General features: G+C 40.8%; 1 protein-coding gene across 1 annotated transcript in view; it reads right to left on the reverse strand.

The window, feature by feature from the left end:
* LOC140210924 (dynein axonemal heavy chain 8-like) overlaps positions 1-17,267 on the reverse strand; it is a 504,855-nt gene that overhangs the window by 78,865 nt on the left and 408,723 nt on the right. The window contains exons 74-77 of the mRNA XM_072280194.1: positions 12,254-12,506; positions 6,262-6,452; positions 2,234-2,355; positions 910-1,028 (exon numbers count right to left, since the gene is read on the reverse strand). Coding sequence (XP_072136295.1) covers positions 910-1,028; positions 2,234-2,355; positions 6,262-6,452; positions 12,254-12,506 — 685 coding nt within the window. The remainder of the gene's footprint in view (positions 1-909; positions 1,029-2,233; positions 2,356-6,261; positions 6,453-12,253; positions 12,507-17,267) is intronic.

The following is a 17,267-nucleotide window of genomic DNA, read 5'->3' on the forward strand; positions in this document are numbered from 1 at the left end:
TCCCTTCATAAAGTCCATGATCAGTCTTGGTCTGGCTAATGTTGAATGCAAGATTGTTATAACACCACACAAACAGCTCCTGTCTGTTTATCCAAATCTAGTGATAACTCCATGTGCCTTAACTTTATGGATCAGCCTTCAAGAAAGCTAGCATCATTTTATAAAGCAAAATAAATTTTTCACTGTACTTTAGTACATGTACAATAATAAACCAATTTAAACAGCATGGTAGAGTAGTGGTTAGCACAACACTTTACAGTACCAATGACCCAGGTTCAATGCCTGCCACTGTCTGTAAGGAGTTTGTACATTCTTCCCAGGACCATGTGGGCTTCCTTCGGGTGCCCCAGTTCCCTACCACAACCTAAAGACGTACTAGTTGGTAGGTTAATTGATCATTGTAAATTGTCCCGTGATTAGGCTAGGGTTGCTGAGCAGCCAGAAGGGCTATTCTACACTGTATCTCAACAAATATATACCAGGGAAATCTAAAGTGGCCAATTCAACCAAATAATCAACATTTCTGAGATGTGATGGAAACTGGAACACCTAAGAGCAGCCAATGTGGTCATAGGAAGGATGTGCAAACTTAACACAGTGTGTCTGAGGTCAGGATTGAACCCAGGTCTCTAGATTCAAGATCTCTTAAATCACCCTGACTCTCATGGGTTCATGAATTTAATTTTGGCCTGATTCCTAACTTGGCCAAATAAGTGCCATTACAAAGACATTATTCCAGTTGTGTTGCATATGCAACTTTGTGGACATCAGCTAGCATGATTAATTCTAAATTGTTTCAGATCATTTGTTTTTTTTTTGTCTTGTCAAATTGCATATGTGCAATGAACCTACAGAAGGAATAAATATTATGTGGAGTTCTGAAGCTAATATGATGTCCTGATATCTCACCTGATAAGCAACAGCTTGCCAAAAGAATCCAATGAGTCGCTGTATCCATTTGGAATTATTGTATCTTCTGGTGCTTCTTCATCAAACCAGACTTTCCAAAGCTTCTCATTTTTACTTATCTGCAGCCATGTTTATAAACAACCAAGTGCAAAAAAAAATCAGTGTCATTATTCGCAAGATAATTTTAAATACTAGAGTCCCAAGCCACCTAATGATTTTAAACAACCATATCCATTTTAGAATGGGTGTTAATCTACCCTGCCTTTTTAGTCAACATTCACTGAGATTTTTCAGTGATTCCCAGAGTCTTTTGTGGAGCCCAGTATCAGTATGTGCAATATGAGCTCATAGCACGAAGAGGATCTAGAGGAAACTGTCTTCTTATGGTAGGATGGTAAGTATTCCTAGCAACTCCACAAGACCAGCCTGTGACACCAACACTCCGGTTTTACTAACATGCAGGACCCAATCCTGATAATTGGCCTGAATAGCTCGGCTCATTCCCATCCCATGTCTGGCCCCAACAATCTGTAAGAATCCTTATAGCCATGAGTCTCACCAGAATGTGTGATGTGGTAATGGCCCAAGATCTGATGAGCTGCTCAACTCGTGATGCAAATGAGGCTTCATGCACAAACTATCACATATTCCCATGAACAAGTATATGGTCTATCAGCCTGAAAAAGTCTCGTTTGTGAATGAATATTGCATTGGATACCACCACAAAGCTTCAAACATGTTCTTTCTTCCATGGTCCACTCTCTTCTCCTCTCAGATTCCTTCTTCTCCAGCCCTTTACTTTTTCCACCCATCATCTCCTAGCTTCCTACTTTTTCACCCGTCTGCATCCACGTGGCTTCACCTACCATCTTCTAGCTTGTACTCTTTCCCCTTTCCCCACCTTCTTATTCTGACATCTTCCCCCCTCCCTTCTAGTCCTGTTGAAGGGTTTTGGCCCAAATCATTGACAGTTTATTCCTGTCCATAAATACTGTCTGAATAGCTGAGTTCCTCCAGTATTTTGTGTGTGTTGCTCTGAATTTCCAGCATCTGCAGAATCTCTTGTGTTTATGTCAATATTTATAGTTTCTTTTGCATTTTAGTTCGTCTAATCATTTTTTGTTCATTAACTTTATTTTTCCTCACTTTAATTCTGTAAGAGCAAATTTCATTCCATATCTCAAGCTTTTGAGTAGTGATTTGTGAATTCCATTCAGGCAAATTTTCATAACCCAAACAGATATAATGTGGGCACCGGTTTAAGTTTACTGCTCGTTGCTTGCCTATAAGCCATATAACAATGAGCAGAAAATAGCTACTATACCTGGGTCAGTATCTCTGAAAAATGGGAGAGTTTGCTTAGCTCGACCAAATTCAACCAGGTCATGTCAAGGATCCAGCGGAAAGGCTTTGGTGGGCTGGCTTTAAGGTCGAGAGCGGCTCCACCTGCACAATTATCATAGATTTTATCCTTGTTAAAGAGCAATTAAATACCAAACATGTGCAATTTTTGAATGCCTACCTTACCATGTGCTCTGTGTCAATAGCAGAAATCATTTCAGGACTCTCATGTAACTATTGAAATTGACCCATCAACAGGCATAATGCTCAGAGCTCTTAAAAGAACAGCTGACCTCTGAATCAAGTCAGCTGTTACGTTGTTTGGGGAGCACTCACAGCCATCATAACATCACAGACACAAGAGCAGGGTCCATTTTCACAGACAATAACCTTAACATATTGGTGGAGTACACCCACACTGGACAGCAATGCACATTCAAAGGGAAAAGTGAAATGCCATTCAGATAAAGAAAGATAATTGACCAAAATGATGCCATGTAAATACAGTCATGGGAAGCTTAAAGATATCATGTGTGGTAGCATACGAGTTCCTGGGCTTGATAAAGCACACTGGCAAAACATTTTCTTATTTACTCATACTCAAAAACCTATACACAATCCTGCATTTTGTCTGCATCTACATCTATTGAAATATGATACCCCTCAACCCTTCTGCATCTCTTTCCTGACTGTAGCAATGAGAAGAGGGCATGTTCTGGGTAACTGGGGCCCTTAATGATGGACACCACTCCTTAAAGATGTCATGGATACTACGGAGGCTGGTGGCCATGATGGAACTGAATAGTTTAACAACTCTCTGCAGCTTACTTCTATCCTGTGTAGCAGCACCCCCTCCCCCCCCCCCCAATACCAGATGGTGATGCAGGTAGTTAGAATGCTCTCCACAGTACAACTGCAGAAATTTGCATGTGTTTTTGGTGACAAACCAATTCTCCTCAAACTCCTAATGAAATATAGTCACTGTCTTGCCTTCTTTATAGCAGCATCAATATGTTGGGTCCAGGTCACAACCTCAGAGATATTGATACCCAGGAACTTGAAATTGCTCATTCTCTCCATTTCTGATCCCCTCCAAAAGGATTGGTTTGTGTTCCCTCATCTTACCCTTTCCGAAGTCCACAATTGCCTATTTGGTCTCACTGACATTGAGTGCAAGGTTGTTGCTGCGACACCACTCAACTAGCTGGTATATCTCACTCCTGTCACCATCTGAGATTCTGCCAATAATGGTTGTATTATCAGCAAATTTATTGATGGCATTTAGAGCTGTGCCTAGCCACACACTCATGAGTGTAGAGAGATGGCAGAGCAGTGGGCTAAGCACACACCCCTGAGGTGAGCCAGTGTGGTTTGTCAGTGAGGTGGAGATGTTAGTTCTAATCAGTACAGATTGTGGTCTTCCAGTTAGGAAGTCAAGGATCCAGTTGCAGAGGGAGGTACAGAGGCCCAGGTTTTGGAGCTTTTGGATCAGATCTGTAGGAATGATGGTGTTAAACACTGACCAAATTAATGAGCAAGAGAACAGAAATATGAGAATAAATTTGCAGGGAACATAGACTCTAAAAGCATTCACAAGAATGTAAAAATAATTAAGTAGACAAGGACAGTTGGAAAGAGGAGAATTTACAATATTATTAAGGAAATAGAGGAGCAATTAAAGTAATACTTAGATCCTGTCTTCACAAAAGAGGACAATTCCCAGAAATGCCAGGTAATCAAGAATTTAATGTAAAGGGGGAATTAGAGAAAATTAATGCAAATCAAACCAGAAAACCCAAGTACAAACACTCAATAGGTCAATCAGTATTTCTGGGGGCGGGGGGGGGGTGTAGAGAAAGAGTTAATATTTCAGGTTGAAAATCCTTCACCATAATCTACTAATAGACTAAAAGCTGATAAATCCCCAGGGCCTGATAATCAGGCATTCCAGAATATTAAAGAAGAAGCCAAAGAAAATGAAGAATGCTGTGGATGTCATTTAATAGACTCTGAAAGTTATGGAAGAGTCTAAGCAAATTGGAGGGGGCAAAATGTAATCCCACCATTTAAAAAACAGAAAGTGAAAAAGGGGAACCTCACATCAGTTAGCAGCAACTGAAAATTACAAAGGAGGTGATGGTTGGAAATTTAGAAAACCAACAGAATTGGGGTAGATAGTCAAGAGTCTTTATGCCAGGATGAAAATGTCAAATATCAGAGGGCAGAGCTTTCAGGTACGAAGGGAAAAGTTGAAGTATGATTTAAAAGGCAATTCTTTTATACACAGAGTGTGCCAGATACCCGGAACGCACTGTGAGGGTAAATAACGAATGCAGATACAACAACATTAAAAAGGCATTTAGACAGGCACATGAACAGGTAGGGATTGGAAGGATATAGATGATGTACAGGCAGGTGAGATGAGTTTTAATTGGCATTAGGGCTGGCAATGGATAACATGGGCCAAAGGGCCTGTTCTTGCTCTATACTGTCCTGTGATGAGACAAAGTTAGCGTGGATATTTGAAAACAATGGAGCTTTATGAGGATATAACAGGTAGATAAAGGAGACCAGTGAATGCAGTGTATTTGGATTTTCAGAAGGCTTTTTAATAAAATCCCACATACAAGAATTAAGGTTTAGAGTTAACCCACATGAAATTTTGGGTATATAGTGTACTGGCATGGATTGAAATTGGATTGGCAGGAAACAGAGTCAAAGAGTTTTAGAGCATGGAAACAGCCCCTTCAGAGAATAAGAAAAAAAAAGATATTTTACAGGATTGGCAGTGAAGTACCACAGGGGTTACTGCATTGGTCCCCTCTCTTCACAATAAATGTCAATAGTTGTTTTTAATATATTCTCAAGTTTGCCAATGACATGCTAGAAAGATTGCAGAGGAAATTCATAAGAGTGCTGCCTAAGTGAAAATTGTTTCAATTATAATGAGAAACTAAGTCTGAAGTTCCTTGAGCAGAGGAAGTTATGAGGAGGTTTGGTTGATGTACATAAAATTAAGGGTATATATAGGATAAACTGCGGTAAGCTTTTCGGCATATTAAAGTTAGGGACACAGATTTAGGGTAAGAGATGAGAAATTTAGGGGGACTCACAGGGACTTTTTTCCACCCTGAGAGTGACAAGTAGCCGGAAAAAAACTTTGGAGATTGGTGAAAGCAGTCAATGACAGCATTAAAGAGGTAAAATCAAGCACCTAAATCACCTGGACACAGAAGTCCATGAGCCGAGTGTGGAAAAGAGGATACCCAATATCAGTGGATGTGATGGATATCCTTTGGTCTGTTCCATTCTACATGACTGACACAAAATTGTGTGGGGCTGTGAAGAATATGCCAAGAGGAATCAAATATGTTGGATGAGCGGATAAATATGAAGTCACCCATTTCACTAGGATTACAGAACAATATCATCAGTGCCATTTTCCTCCATCTATATGTCAACATTTTTATCAATGCCATTTCCCCATTTATTTTACCAGCCCCATCATATTTGAAGTTGTTCTCTCAGGTCGTCTGTCGTTACTGCAGAAGTAGCAAAATAAGCAAAACATATGTAAGGTAAAGATTAAAAGGATATAAAATGTTTGAATATATAGATATTTTGAATAACAATTCAAGATTGGTTTTAATCAGTCACCATAGTAATGAAGACACCCAAATGAAAAAAATGCCTGCTACTTTAATGGCTTGCATTTCCCAAACTGTGACAATGAGTGTGAACACTTTGAGACTGCAGTAAAGAGCATATTTTTAAATATTAACAGTCTTCTCTGAATACTGCATAGCAAAGCATTAGGAGATGTATGAAATTGGGCGAGGTCCTTTCCCAAATTGCACCAGTCCTATTACAGTACTGTGTTTACTATCAGTGCATTTTTACAAGTTTTTTTGTGAGGACTCGAGATAAATATTCCAAACAGTATCATCTTTAAGGACCCCAAAATATATATTGTACATTTGGCCTGAAATGCTTTTGAGCAAAGATTTATACCTTTTATTAAAGTCTGAAATTCAGTGTGCTTTATAGATCCACGTTCAAGGTTAACCTTCAGAGGCAGCAGAAGTGTGAAAAGGAATTTATGTGTTTCATAAAGGCTGCGTACTGAATACTTAAACACTTCATAGGTCAGGTAGTCAATAATGTTGCTGATTCTCTTTGAAGCAACAGGAGATTTCTTAGATCTAAATGAAAACAAGAATCAGAAAGCTATAGTGTGGTGAATAAAACAAGGAATTAGTTTTTTTTAAAAACTGTATTGTGTATGATTCTTCAAAATCCTAGAAGCCTACTGGAATGCCAAGTTTTCAGCTAAAACTTTCCCTTTATATTAATGTTGCAGCTGGACTGACTAGGAACATAACCTCATACTCAAGAGGTTATTCTTCCCATTGTTCTAACCTGTTAACAATTCTATCGTTACCAAGCAATTTAAAAAAAAATTCTATTTTGAGAAGTTTTTAAAAAATTTCACACTGCCTGCCTCACATCCACAAGAAAGTGCTATTACTTCAGAGAAATAAAATGATTTAGTATGGTGGATTTTAGTTGGATCCTAAATTCTGCGGTTTATTTTGACAGAACAAACCAACTATGCCGACTTCCCCTCTCATTCTTCAGCTTCTTCAATTATTATCCAATTATCCTAAAACATTCACTGAACCCATTTTCTTCACCTCTTTAGACAGTACATTGAAAAACTTGACAATTTAAAGTCACCTCTTCTTCTTTGGCCAATTACCTTAAGTCTCATTCTCCTGTTTATTGACTCTACTGGTAGAAACTGTTATATGCTCTAAATTTCACATTTAGAACATAGAACAGTGCAGCACAGTATGAACCCTCCAGTTCCGGATGTAGTGTATAAACCCACAGCATGATGAATTGAACTCTTCTCTCCAACATAGCCCATACCTTCCATTTGTGTACCTCCCTATGCCCATGTCTTTTCAATGTCCCTATTGTATCAGCCTCTGGAAGTGCACTCCAAGCACCCACCAGTGTGTAAAAACCTACCTCTGACATCTCCCCTAAACTTTCTTCCACTCACTCTAAACAGGTGTCCTCCAGTTTTGGGAATCACACCCCCCCACCCCCCCCCCAAGAAAAAAGTGCTAACTGTCCAATCCATACCATTCAATCTCACACCTCATATCAAGTCACCTCTCATCCTCTCACTCCAAAGAGAGAAGTCCTACCTCACTTAATCTTTCCCCATACGTCATGTTCTCTATTCCAGACAGCATCCTCTAAAACTTCCTATAATAAAGTGACTAGAATGAACACAATAAAGTGACTAGAACTGAACACAATAAAGTGTGGCCTGCAGAGTTTTACAGAACTGCAACAATACCTTACAGCTCTTGAATACAATCCACTGACTATGGCCCTTGTGGCTATGGGGGTCAGGGGGTATGGAGGGAAGGCTGGGGCGGGGTTCTGAGTTGGATGATCAGCCATGATCATAATAAATGGCGGTGCAGGCTCGTAGGGCCGAATGGCCTACTCCTGCACCTATTTTCTATGTTTCTATGTTTCTATACTATATGACTTCTTAACCACCATATCAACTTGCACAGCAACTTTGAAGGATTCCAAACTCTTTGTTCTTCCATTAACCTTGTACTCTGCTTTCAAGTTCAATCTTCCAAAGTATATCACTTCATACTTTTCTGTATTGAACTCCATCTGCCAATTCAAAGGTTTCAAAGATACATTTAATGTCAGAGAAATGTATACAATATACATCCTGAAATACTTTTTCTTCACATCCATCCATGAAAACAGAAGAGTGCCCCAAAGAATAAATGACAGTTAAATGTTAGAACCCCAAAGTAACCCCCAGCTCCCTTCCCTCCTGCAGGTAAGCGGCAGTAAGCAACAATCCCCCCTACCCCACCAGCAAAAAAAGCATCAGCACCCGCCACGGAGCACTCAAGCGTGAACAAAGGAACAGTAAAGACACAGACTTGCCAGACTTCTGTACCCACCTCTGTATTCTACCAATATCCCAATGTAACCTACAACAATCGCCTGCACTATCTACAACATCTCCAACTTGTGTGTTATCTCCAAACTCATTAACTTATAAACTCCAAACTCCACTTCCTCATCCAATTCACTTATAAAAACAATTATAAAACATGGAACACTATAGCACAGTACAGCACAACACTTCAGCCCACAGTGTGGTCTAACAAGGGTTTATAGAGCTGCAACATTACCTTATTGCTCTCGAACTGAATCCCCCAACTAATGAAGGCAACATACATGCCATTTCTTAAGCAGCCTATCAACTTGTGGAATAAATCTGGGGGACTTATGGCTGTAGACCCCAAGATTCCTCTGTTTTCCACACTGATGAGAATCCTGTCATTAACCCCATATACTGCGTTCAAATTCAACCTTCCAAAGTGAAGCACTTCACACTTCTCTAGATTGAATTCCATCAATCGCCTCTCAGCCTAGCTCTATTAATGTTTACAATGACCTTCTACACCATAACTCCCAAATCTTCATGTCACCAGCAAACTTTCTGATCGATATTTCTGCTTCCTCAACAAAGTCATTTATAAAAACCACAAAGGACTAGAATCTCAGTAGAGATCCCTGCGGAACACCACTGGTCACTGACCCATGGATAGAATATGCTCCATCCTCTACCACCCTCTGCCTTCTGTGGGCAGACCAATTCCGAACCTATGCAGCCAAGTTTCATGGATCCCCTGTCTCATGGCTTTCTAGATGAGCCTACAAAGGAGAAACCTGTCAAATGCTTCACTAAAACCCATATACACCACATCCACCTCTTCACCTTCTCTTTGTTTTGTTACCTCCTCAAAAAAGCTCTGACTCATGAGACATGACCTATCCCTCACAAAGCCATGCTGACTATACTTCTCCCAATGCTCATAAATCGTGCCTCTAAGAATCCTCTCCAATAGTTTTCCCATCACTAACAAAACTCACTGATTTAGAATTCCCAGGTTATTCCTATTGCTTTTTTTGAACAAGATTTGCCATCCTCCAATCCTCTGGTGCCACTCCTACTGTCAGGGAGGATGCAAAGACCATTGTCAGCGATTTCTTCCCTCACTTCCCATTGTAACCAGCTGCATATCCTGCTGTACAGCCCGAGGGGCTTATCTGTCCTATTGTTTTTCAGAAGCTCCAACACTGCCTCTTTCTTGACTGCAATATTCTCCGGCAGAATTAGCGTATTCTACACTGACCTCACATTCATCAAAGTCCTTCCCTCTGGTGAACACTGAAGCAAAGTATTCATTAAAGACCTCCCCTACCTCCTCCACCTCCAGGCATGTTTCCCCCTATATCCCTGAGTGGGCCTCTCTTGCTCTAGTCTTTTCCCTATTCTTTACATACAGGTAGAACATCTCGTTGTTTATCTTAATCCTCCTCACTAACACCTGCTCATGTTCCTTTCTAGCTCTAAGCCCTTGTTATGTTACTTTACAATTCTCAAGAGCCCTGCCTAATGTTGGCTTTGTAACCTCAAGTATGCTCGCTTCTTCCTCGACTAAATGTTCCACCTCTTGTCAAACATGGTTCCTTTGCCCTATCACATTTTCACTGTCCAAATAGGACAAACGTATCCAGAACCCCATGCAAGTCTCCTAAACAATTTATACGCTTCAGCTGTGCATTTCTGAGTAGATCTGTTCCCAAGTTTCTGCCTAATATCATCATTAGCCCTTCCCATATTATCTGCTCCTTTCCTTGACTATGGCTATGCTAAGGATCAGAGAATTATAGTCACTATCTCTAAAATGCTCTCCCACTGAGAGGTCTGACACCTAACCATATTTATTTCTTAGTACTATCAGGTATGACCTCTCATCTTGTTGGCCTGTCTACATACTGCATCAGGAATCCTTCTGGGACACTGATATTCCACCCCATCTAAGCTTTTGGCGCCAAGGAGATGCAAATCAATATTAGAGAAGTTGAAGTCACCCATGACAACAACCCTGTTATTTCTACATCTTTCCAAAATCTGCCTGTTATCTGTGTCTGTGTCCCAGTGTCTATTAGGAATACTTGCATTTGTGCTCCCTTCCCATTTCTGACTTCCACCCACACTGACTCAGTAGATGACCACTCCCTTTCTGCAACTGTGATACTATCCCTGATTAGCAATGTCATTCCACCCCTCTTTTATTTCCCTCACTATACCTATTGAAACATTAAACCAGAACATCAAACAGCAAGCTCTGTATTTGTGATAACCAATCTCTGTAATGACCACAACTTCATAATTCCATGTACTGATCTATGCTTTCTGTTCATCCCCCCATTTTTAATGTTTCCACATTAAAGTAGACACAATTCAACCCATCCAACTGACTGTATTTATACTCTATCTACTGTCTGTCCTTCATTACAGTTGCTCTGCACCTTGCACCTGCAGTACCTTTTCACCAACAGCTTCATCATCTGACCTAATGCTCTGGTTCCAATCCACGTGCCATGCTAGTTTCAATACTCTCCCAACAGCTCTGGCAACACTATCCACAAGGACATTGAACTCTCTCAAGTACAGGTTATACCTTCACCAGAAGAAATCACACTGTTACACAAATCTAAAGCCTTTCCTTAACTCTTCAGCCACACAATTGTCTGTCATGCCATCCTATTCTTTCCCTCACTGGCACATGGCACAGGCAGCAATCCTGATATTACTACCCTTGAGATCCTGCTTTTATAACCTTCCTTCCTAGCTCCCTATATTTACTCTTCAGGACCTCATCCTTTCTCCTAGCTGCCTCTTTGGTACCAATGTGTACTATGACTTCTGCCTGCTCCCCTTAAGAATGCTATCTACAAAACCCGAGACATCTCTGATCCTGGCACCTGAGAAGCAACATACCATCTCATTCTCACCTGTAGAATCTTCGGTCTTTTTCTGTAATCAATCAAATCCCCCATCACTATCGCTCACCTCTTCTCTCCACTTCCTTTCTGAGCCACAGAACCAGACTCAGAGCCAGAAACCTGGTTGCTGCAAATTTCACCGGTAGGTTGGTCCCACCACCCCCAACCCAACAGTATCCAAAGATGTATACTTGTTATTGAGGGAACACCCCAGTGGTACTCTGTACTGAATGCCTATTCCCTTTCCCTCTCCTGACAGTCACCCTAGTGATTCATAGTTCATCCAGATCCAACTTCAGTTCCCTGACACAGTCTGCAATGAACTGTAGCCAGATGCATTACTTGCAGGTGTAGAAACCAGGAACACAGGAGGTTTTCCTAATTTCCCACAACCTACAAGAGGAACATACCATTGCCGTTCCCACTGCTCTAACTGTGCAATATAAAAGAAAGAGACTTACCTGGACCTCATCTTAGCCATTATTCACCCATAGTCTTCCTAATCAAAGACTCAATACTTCTCCTCACACAGCACTTTCTCTCAGTAGGATTACACATAAAACCTTATCTGTTCTTATCTGTGCCTTCTTACTGAAGCCTTATTTACCCAAAAGAGCTGCTCACTTCCCCCATACCTAGGCCTCTTCAAGTCAAAGCTTCTTGAGCCAAAATCTCAGCCCTCCACTCTACCACTGACCCACTCAACAATGGCCACTCCACTTGACCCTAGTTTCTTTTAATTGGCTGCTGCCAATTAGCTAATTAGCCTATCAATTATTAACTAAGAGTTTACAAATACGTCTCTTTTAGGGTTATATTGAGTAAAACACACCAAGTCCCAACTCTTGTCTCCTTTATATTCTTACACCTTTTTCTCCAAGTCTCATCTACTTACTTAGTCATGTCTGCTGTTAAACCAAACCATCTTCAATTTTCTACATGAGTATGTTTTTTGTATCTTAACCAATCTTGTAATGGTACAGAAATTACTCATTTAATCCCAGGTAATTCAAGCTTGCTCATATCTGCATGTTCATTTCTTATTGAATTCAAGTCTTTGATATATTTTGTTTAACATTATTAACAACCGTACCTGGCCATGGACTGGTCAAATAATTTCAGAAACTGTGCTAGTGAGGTCTGGTACATCATGTTGACCATGCTCATTTCTGTGATGAGGAAATACAGGATACTACCACGAGTGGCTGCTGGCCGGTACTCTTCTTGTGCAGCGTTAATTTTTATCTCTGTCTCTGCTGCCACATGCAGCTTTTCACTGACTTCAGTTGCTGTTGCCTTTGTTGTCTGCAGGACTTCAATCACAGACTCATCTTCCACTAGTGAACCTGAATATGAGTTCATTAAATTGATTGAGACATTATTCCTCACAATAATCACAAGCAGCATAGAAAATTGACATTTGATCCAATCAATCCATCATATCTATGCTCTATGTAACATAAATCAGCTCAATCCCTCATCTGGACACAAGTGAAAGTCTTCATTAGAACACCCTTTGAAAGTCCCTTTCATTTGCCAGAGGTAGATTGAAAGAACTTGTGTAAAATCACAGAGCTCTTCTTAACATAAAAAGATTCCTGTTTGTTCAACTACATAATTCTTCCCTCACTGCTTCAAAAATTATTTTCCTTCAAGTATTTATCCAATGATTAGACAAAAATATAGGTAGGCTAATTAGTAAATCTGATTAATAAGGCTGAGGAAATCTGATTAAATAAGCAAGAGAGGAGATTGGTGGGGTCCTGACACAAATCTATATATTATTTCTTGTCATAGGCGATGTCCCAAGGGACTGGAGAGTAGCCAAGGTTGTTCCCTTCTTTAGGAATGGTAAAAGGGATAATCCAGTAAATTATTCAGTAAATTGATCAGTGAGCCTCAGATCAGTAGTAGGTGATTCAGATAGGATTTACTCATATTTAGAAAAGCAAGGTTTATTAGGGTCAACATTGCTTTGTGCAGGTCAAGTCTTAACTTACAAATTTGATTATTTATTTTGAGGAGATAACAAAGATGAGTGATGAAGGTATTGCATTTGATGTTGTCTACTTGGGTTTCAGTGTAGCATTTGATAAGATCCCTCATGGTAGGCTGATACAGAAGATTTATCATCTGGGATCACAGTCACTTGGTAGACTGGATTCAAAATTGGTTTGGCCAAGGAAGACAGAAGATAGTTAGAATTAGAATTTATTTAAATCTTACATCTGTCCCACAATTTGAGGGAGTAAATTTTCTTGCATTATGACTCGTCGTAATGTACAGACACGCGACTTTAGAAAGAAGCAGTCCCACAGCCTGTTGGATAGTGGTTGAAGGGGTGCTATTCTAACTGCAGATCTGTGATTACTTGTGTTCCAAAGCAACCAATACAGGGGCTTCTGTTGTTGCAATATATACAAATAACTTGGAAGAAACTGTGGATGGCTGGTTTATTGTGTTTGCAGATGACAAAGGGTGATGGAGTTGTGGTCAACGTAAAGAGCTACCATAGGATACAGCAGAATATAGATCAGTGACAGATATGAGCAGAGAAAAGGCAAATGGAGTTTAATATGGGCAAATGTAAGCAGTTACACTTTAGGAGGTCAGGCATGAGGGGGAAATATACCGTCAATGGTAAGATCTTAGGAGCATTAATGTACAGAGAGATCTTTGGCTTCCTGAAAGGGGCAACACAAATAGATAGGCTGGTAAAGTAGGTGTATGACATCCTTGTTCTCACTAGTTGAGCATTAAGTATAAGAGGAAGGAAGTTATGTTGCATCTGTATAAAACTTTGGTTACGCCACATTTAGAGTACTGTGTCCAGTTCTAGTCATCCTATTACAGGAAAGATGTGAGGCTTTGGATATTGTGCAGAAGTAGTTCACCAAAATGTTGCCTGGGTTAGAGAGTATTAGCTATAAGGAGATTGGACAAACTTAGACTGATTTCTTAAAATCATTGGAGGCTGAAGGAAGTGCTGATAAAGGCTTATAAAATTAAGAGCAGCATAGACATAGAAAGTCAGAAGCTTTATCCTGCGGTGGAAATGTCAAATACTGGAGGACATAGCTTTAAGGTAAGAATATAAAGACTGTGGGCCAGAGGGTTGTTCCTGTGCTGTACTGTTCTATGTTCTAATTTATTTTTAAAAACTCTGTGTGAATCTGCTTCCACCACATTTTCTGAAGTTCCTTCAGACTCTGGCAGATATTGGCAAGGCCTTTAAATCTGTGTCCTACGCTCACAAACCTTATTCCAATGGAAGCAGTTTTTCTTCATTTACTCTGTCTAAATGTTTGATAATTTTGCACACCTCTATCAAATTACTTTCAAATCTTTTCTGTTTTACAAAGAACAATGCTAGTTTTTCTGGATTATGTTCATAAAATTGTACTTTTTAATGATTTTAGACTGGTGTTGTCTCTTGGTATCCTTGATAGCTTTATGGAGCTTTATGTGTTGTACTACCTCTACATTGTCAATCAGATCAAGTTGTTTAATTATCATTCAAGCCATACATTGATACAGCTGAATAAGCAGCGTTCCTCTGGGGCCAAGGTACAAAACATTCAAAATTAGCGAGTAAAATAATGAAAACGGCAAGCAAACAATCATATTCACTCAAAAAAAGAACATATGTGTAACACCCTGGGAAAGGTTTCACTGCTAACGTATTGGTCTTTCTGTAGAAGCAGTATTTGTGTTATAGTTACAGATCACAGGTGCTTTGGAATGTGAACTGTCCAATGAGGAGAGTGTGTTTTTGTGTTGTGCGCCGGACACCAGTGTGAGCTGGGTCATTTTGTTCAGTGGGAGATGAAGAAGGAAGACACTGGGAGGTCCGTTTGTAGGGAGATGAAGAAAGAAGACACTGGGAAAACCATTTGTAGGATACAACCCAGTGGGAGACCCATTTGTTCAAGATGGATTGCGAACAACGTTCGGAAGTGTTGTGTGTTTTCACGCAGACCGAGGGCCCAGTGTGTGAGTGACAGACAAGTTCAAGATGAGCTCCAACTTGTGTACGTTTGACCCTTTAATTATAATGGGCCCTTTTCTTTTCTTTACTAACCCTTTAATTAAGTAAGATTCATAACTATAATTCCTTTAATCGTATACAGTGTGCTGTCTATTGATTTCTTGGCACAGGGTAGCAAATTACACTGCATCTACACAAATCGGGGTTTGAGGTGGGACAGCCATCTCAGTCTCATTGGTTTGGCGGGACCGGAGTGTGTATTCCCTAGACTTGCGCAGCCAAGGAAACCGAGTGGTTTCATATATTTAGTCCAAAACCCTGAGTGACAATGTCTGCATCGATGTTCCGGTTGTCCGGCAATGTGCAGGTGCATGCAATCCAGCCTGTCATTCCACCACTCAAACACAAGAGGGCAGCACTGACAGGATAGGCCAGGCCCCAGCCAAGTGCGAACACCATGCTATATCGCTTCCATGTCTCTCACCTGGTCTGTAGTAGCAGGCAAGCCCAAGGCTTGAGGCCTAGTCCTCACTAAAACTAAGGCTACACAGCTCCCATGTTGTCTGTCCCTCTACCAGACAAGACCTGCAGCAATTTACATTATCACCATCCAACACAGCCTTGCAATCGCAAATAAAATAGAAACATAGAAACATGGAAAATAGGTGCAGGAGTAGGCCATTCGGCTCTTCGAGCCTGCACCGCCATTCAGTACAATCATGGTTGATCATCCAACTCAGAACCCTGTACCTGCCTTCTCTCCATACCCCCTGATCCCTCTAGACACAAGGGCCATATCTAACTCCCTCTTAAATATAGCCAATGAACTGGCCTCAACTGTTTCCTGTGGCAGAGAATTCCACAGATTCACCACTCTCTGTGTGAAGAAGTTTTTCCTCATCTTGGTCCTAAAAGGCTTCCCCTCTATCCTCAAACTGTGACCCCTCGTCCTGGACTTCCCCAATATCGGGAACAATCTTCCTGCATCTAGCCTGCCCAATCCCTTTAGGATTTTATACGTTTCAATAAGATCCCCCCTCAATCTTCTAAATTCCAGAGAGTACAAGCCTAGTCGATCCAGTCTTTCATCATATGAAAGTCCTGCCATCCCAGGAATCAATCTGGTGAACCTTCTTTGTACTCCGTCTATGGCAAGAATGTCTTTCCTCAGATTAGGGAACCAAAACTGCACACAATACTCCAGGTATGGTCTCACCAAGGCCTTGTACAACTGCAGTAGTACCTCCCTGCTCTTGTACTCGAATCCTCTTGCTATGAATGCCAGCATACCATTCGCCTTTTTCACCGCCTGCTGTACCTGCATGCCCACTTTCAATGACTGGTGTACAATGACACCCAGGTCTCGTTGCACCTCCCCTTTTCCTAATCGGCCACCATTCAGATAATAATCTGTTTTCCTGTTCTTGCCACCAAAGTGGATAACCTCACATTTCTCCACATTAAATTGCATCTGCCATGAATTTGCCCACTCACCTAACCTATCCAAGTCACCCTGCATCCTCTTAGCACCCTCCTCACTGCCGCCCAGCTTCGTGTCATCCACAAACTCGGAGACACTGCATTTAATTCCCTCGTCTAAGTCATTAATATATATTGAAAACATTGGGGTCCCAGCACTGAGCCTTGCGGTACCCCATTAGTCACTGCCTGCCAATCAGAAGAGGTCCTGTTTATTCTCACTCTTTGCTTCCTGTCTGCCAACCAATTCTCTATCCACATCAATACCATACCCCCAATACCGTGTGCTTTAAGTTTGCACACTAATCTCCTGTGTGGGACCTTGTCAAAGTCCTTTTGAAAATCCAAATATACCACATCCACTGGTTCTCCCCTATCCACTCTACTAGTTACATCCTAAAAAATTCTATGAGATTCGTCAGACATGATTTTCCTTTCACAAATCCATGCTGACTTTGTCCGATAATTTCACCACTTTCCAAATGTGCTGTTATCACATCTTTGATAACTGACTCTAGCACTTTCCCCACCACTGATGTCAGGCTTACCGGTCTATAATTCCCCGGTTTCGCTCTCCCTCCTTTTTTAAAAAGCGGGGTTACATTAGCCACCCTCCAATCCTCAGGAACTAGTCCAGAAT

Source organism: Mobula birostris, chromosome 2 (genome assembly GCF_030028105.1).
Source record: "Mobula birostris isolate sMobBir1 chromosome 2, sMobBir1.hap1, whole genome shotgun sequence".
Taxonomy (NCBI): domain Eukaryota; kingdom Metazoa; phylum Chordata; class Chondrichthyes; order Myliobatiformes; family Myliobatidae; genus Mobula; species Mobula birostris.